At 38.7% G+C, this 3,146-nt stretch overlaps 1 protein-coding gene across 1 annotated transcript in view; it reads left to right on the forward strand.

The window, feature by feature from the left end:
- Nucleotides 1–2,499, forward strand: part of ppp2cab (protein phosphatase 2 catalytic subunit alpha b) — a 9,697-nt gene extending 7,198 nt beyond the window's left edge. The window contains exons 3-7 of the mRNA XM_035666768.1: nucleotides 39–212; nucleotides 393–482; nucleotides 771–932; nucleotides 1,336–1,454; nucleotides 1,665–2,499. Of these exons, the coding sequence (XP_035522661.1) occupies nucleotides 39–212; nucleotides 393–482; nucleotides 771–932; nucleotides 1,336–1,454; nucleotides 1,665–1,737 (618 nt within the window). The 3' untranslated portion in view covers nucleotides 1,738–2,499. The remainder of the gene's footprint in view (nucleotides 1–38; nucleotides 213–392; nucleotides 483–770; nucleotides 933–1,335; nucleotides 1,455–1,664) is intronic.
- Nucleotides 2,500–3,146: the final 647 nt, after the last annotated feature.

The raw sequence follows: 3,146 nt of genomic DNA on the forward strand, positions 1-3,146 counted from the left end.
AAAAAATAACGTACAACTCTGTTCTCTGCTTGTTTCAGGTACGCTACCGGGAGCGCATCACAATCCTCAGAGGGAACCATGAGAGCAGACAGATAACACAAGTGTATGGGTTCTATGACGAGTGCCTAAGGAAATATGGTAACGCCAACGTGTGGAAGTACTTCACAGACCTGTTCGATTACCTCCCCCTCACTGCCTTGGTAGACTCTCAGGTGAGAATACACGTCAGTTTCCTTCACAGATATGATACATTTGGACTGAGCAACTCATGTTGTGACCTATGATTCATTGTACAATTAACATTAAACTCTAACACTACTAGTTTAGGAAATATTAATTTGGTGGTGTGATGGATACAGAAGCTGATGGTCAAGTTTCTCTTGTCCTTCCAGATTTTCTGCCTTCACGGAGGCCTGTCCCCGTCCATAGATACTTTGGATCACATCAGAGCCCTGGACCGTTTACAGGAAGTACCACATGAGGTAAAGATAACACTTATGTATGTGTGTGTGTGTATCATTTTTAAAAGCAAAGTTTTAAGTTCCTTCTGGGAATATAAAACATTAAGAACAATAAAACAATTAATTGAACAAAAACAAGATGTTTGTCAGTAACTTTGTCATGACCAATACCTTAGAAACAAAAAGGAAGTAATGATCTTCTCTTTTCTCCATAATTGAGTATATTTTCTGTTCAATGAATCAACAGCAGGACTGTGTCTGTGTTTCTTTACTAACGTGCTGCTCCACCTCCCCCTTTGTCTCCTGCAGGGTCCCATGTGTGACCTGCTTTGGTCAGACCCCGACGACCGTGGTGGCTGGGGCATCTCCCCCCGAGGTGCTGGCTACACGTTCGGCCAGGACATCTCTGAGACTTTCAACCACGCCAACCGCCTCACATTGGTGTCCCGTGCCCACCAGCTTGTTATGGAGGTACGTGTCAGTATACAGTAACATGTATAACGTGCAACATTACTGCATATCTGCTGCTGAGGAGGATATAGTTTGGGACAGAAAAGTAAATTTGCACCAACAGGACAAAGTCACCATGTTTGTTGGAATTTTACCGAGCAAATAGGAATTTTATTGTAGTTCGGGACTGTGTCTGTTAAAGTATACTTCTCAGCTATAGTCAAGAATGACCTATTTCAGTAGTGTTTATTAATTCAAGAAATTTTGAACAAAATATTATCCACTAATGCTACAGAGAACAATAGGACAAAACAATTATATCACCAGCTCATACCGAGTTTAAAAAACAGTTTAGATTTGTCTTACAGTAGCACTCTTTCCTGAATGATACATCTCCAGTGAATAATATATCTGCTTCCCCCAGGGTTACAACTGGTGCCATGAAAGGAATGTGGTGACAATATTTAGTGCTCCCAACTACTGCTACCGCTGTGGCAACCAGGCAGCTATCATGGAACTAGACGACACCCTCAAATACTCATTGTAAGTATATAAAAAGAAAACTGAGCATGTAATTATGTGGATCGCTCCAAGCTGAAGCTCTGCACGATGCTATAGACTTTGCAAAAATGAAAATATTTGTTTAATATAAATTGTGCCGTGTATTCATTCATTCATCAATAAAGCTTACAATATGTATGAATATAAAATGATCAGTTAATAAATCTTATATTTTTTATTCCTTCTAACCAGCTTGCAGTTTGATCCTGCGCCTCGCAGAGGGGAGCCTCATGTCACTCGCCGCACCCCAGATTACTTCCTGTAAACTCTGACCTTTGACCCTTGTACAGTCAGGTCCAGTATTGCCATGATGTATGACCTTCAACCGATAACAACATGAATGAAGAAAGGGAGGGTGGGAAACAACTACTGGGTGGGGGGAGGGGGCTACACAGCAGTGCACATTGTATATCCACACAAAGACCTATTTAAGCATTTAGCAAAAACAATGTCTGTGTCTATGAATGGACCAAAAGGTGTGTGCCATAATCATTACAATATTCATTGCTGAGGTATTGAAAATCTCCCCCACTATGTAAAACAACAGTGATAAATTCCTCATCCTGTACCCGTGAAGTTGGACTGATGGCACCGAGGTCCAAGAGAAAAAAAGATTTGCTACTCCGAATGCGGCTGTTTGAACCCCACACGCCATGGCTTCTATTTAGGAGATCTAAACATGATCTGTTTGCACTTTTGTAAATCTAAAGAAATGTAACATATGTCAAAAGATGGAAATTATTTCACACTACAGATGTTTTTTTTTTTTGTTTTTTGTTTTTCTTTTAGATTTTTTTTTGGTTTTTATTACAAATAAAGTCCCCATCAGCCAAGTTTTACACAAGGTTTCTTTGTCCTGTGTAAATTTTAAGGAAAACACTTCTTATGCAGTCACCCAGCTTGGTATATATGATAGACAGATGATGGAGTGTTCATCCACATCAACTCACTGACTCCCTCTGAATTACAGAGTCTGTATTAACCAAACCATTTGAATAATAAAGATGAAGGTGGCTCCTTGATGTGACTGTTCTGTTTTCTGCTCTTCTTTTTTATGGTACTGAAAAGTCCATTTGACCTGTGATTAATCTGTAACGATGCCAACTTGAAGTCGGCTAGTTCACCAGCGAGTAGGTCAACCATCTGGACTGCAGATTGTCTGGCAGTTCTACAATTGAGCAATTAGTTCAGGATGTGTGTTTTGGAGAGACACACTGACAACCTTCCTCTTATAGAGTGTTACGGCTAAGCCTATCAGAATATCTTAATAAAGGTAGTGTCTCCTTTGTGTCTGAACACCAATGGCCTGGTTTATTTACCACCTCGCATCTTGGCAGTAAGGAAGGATTGTCGGATGTGAACACAATTAAAAGCTTTGACACATAATAGTATTTTTGATCCCTTGTACTGTTATATCAAATTATAGTTACAGGATTCTGTAGTCTTTACCTTGGAATAATTGCTTTAAGTGCTATCGTATATATTGTAATTATGGGTGAAAAATAATACTGATAAAGGTTTTAGGGTTATTTGTATTGTCATTTACAAAGCAAGTTTGTAGAATATTATATTTAGCTATAGTTATCTTTTATGTTGCTTTAAAAAAAAAACTAAATGAAATTAATGTTATTTTTTGTGTTTTCCTATTTTTTTGTTTGTCATATGAGCATAAGT

This window comes from Morone saxatilis, unplaced genomic scaffold (genome assembly GCF_004916995.1).
Source record: "Morone saxatilis isolate NCDOM2014 unplaced genomic scaffold, NCSU_SB_2.0 Contig20, whole genome shotgun sequence".
NCBI lineage: Eukaryota > Metazoa > Chordata > Actinopteri > Moronidae > Morone > Morone saxatilis.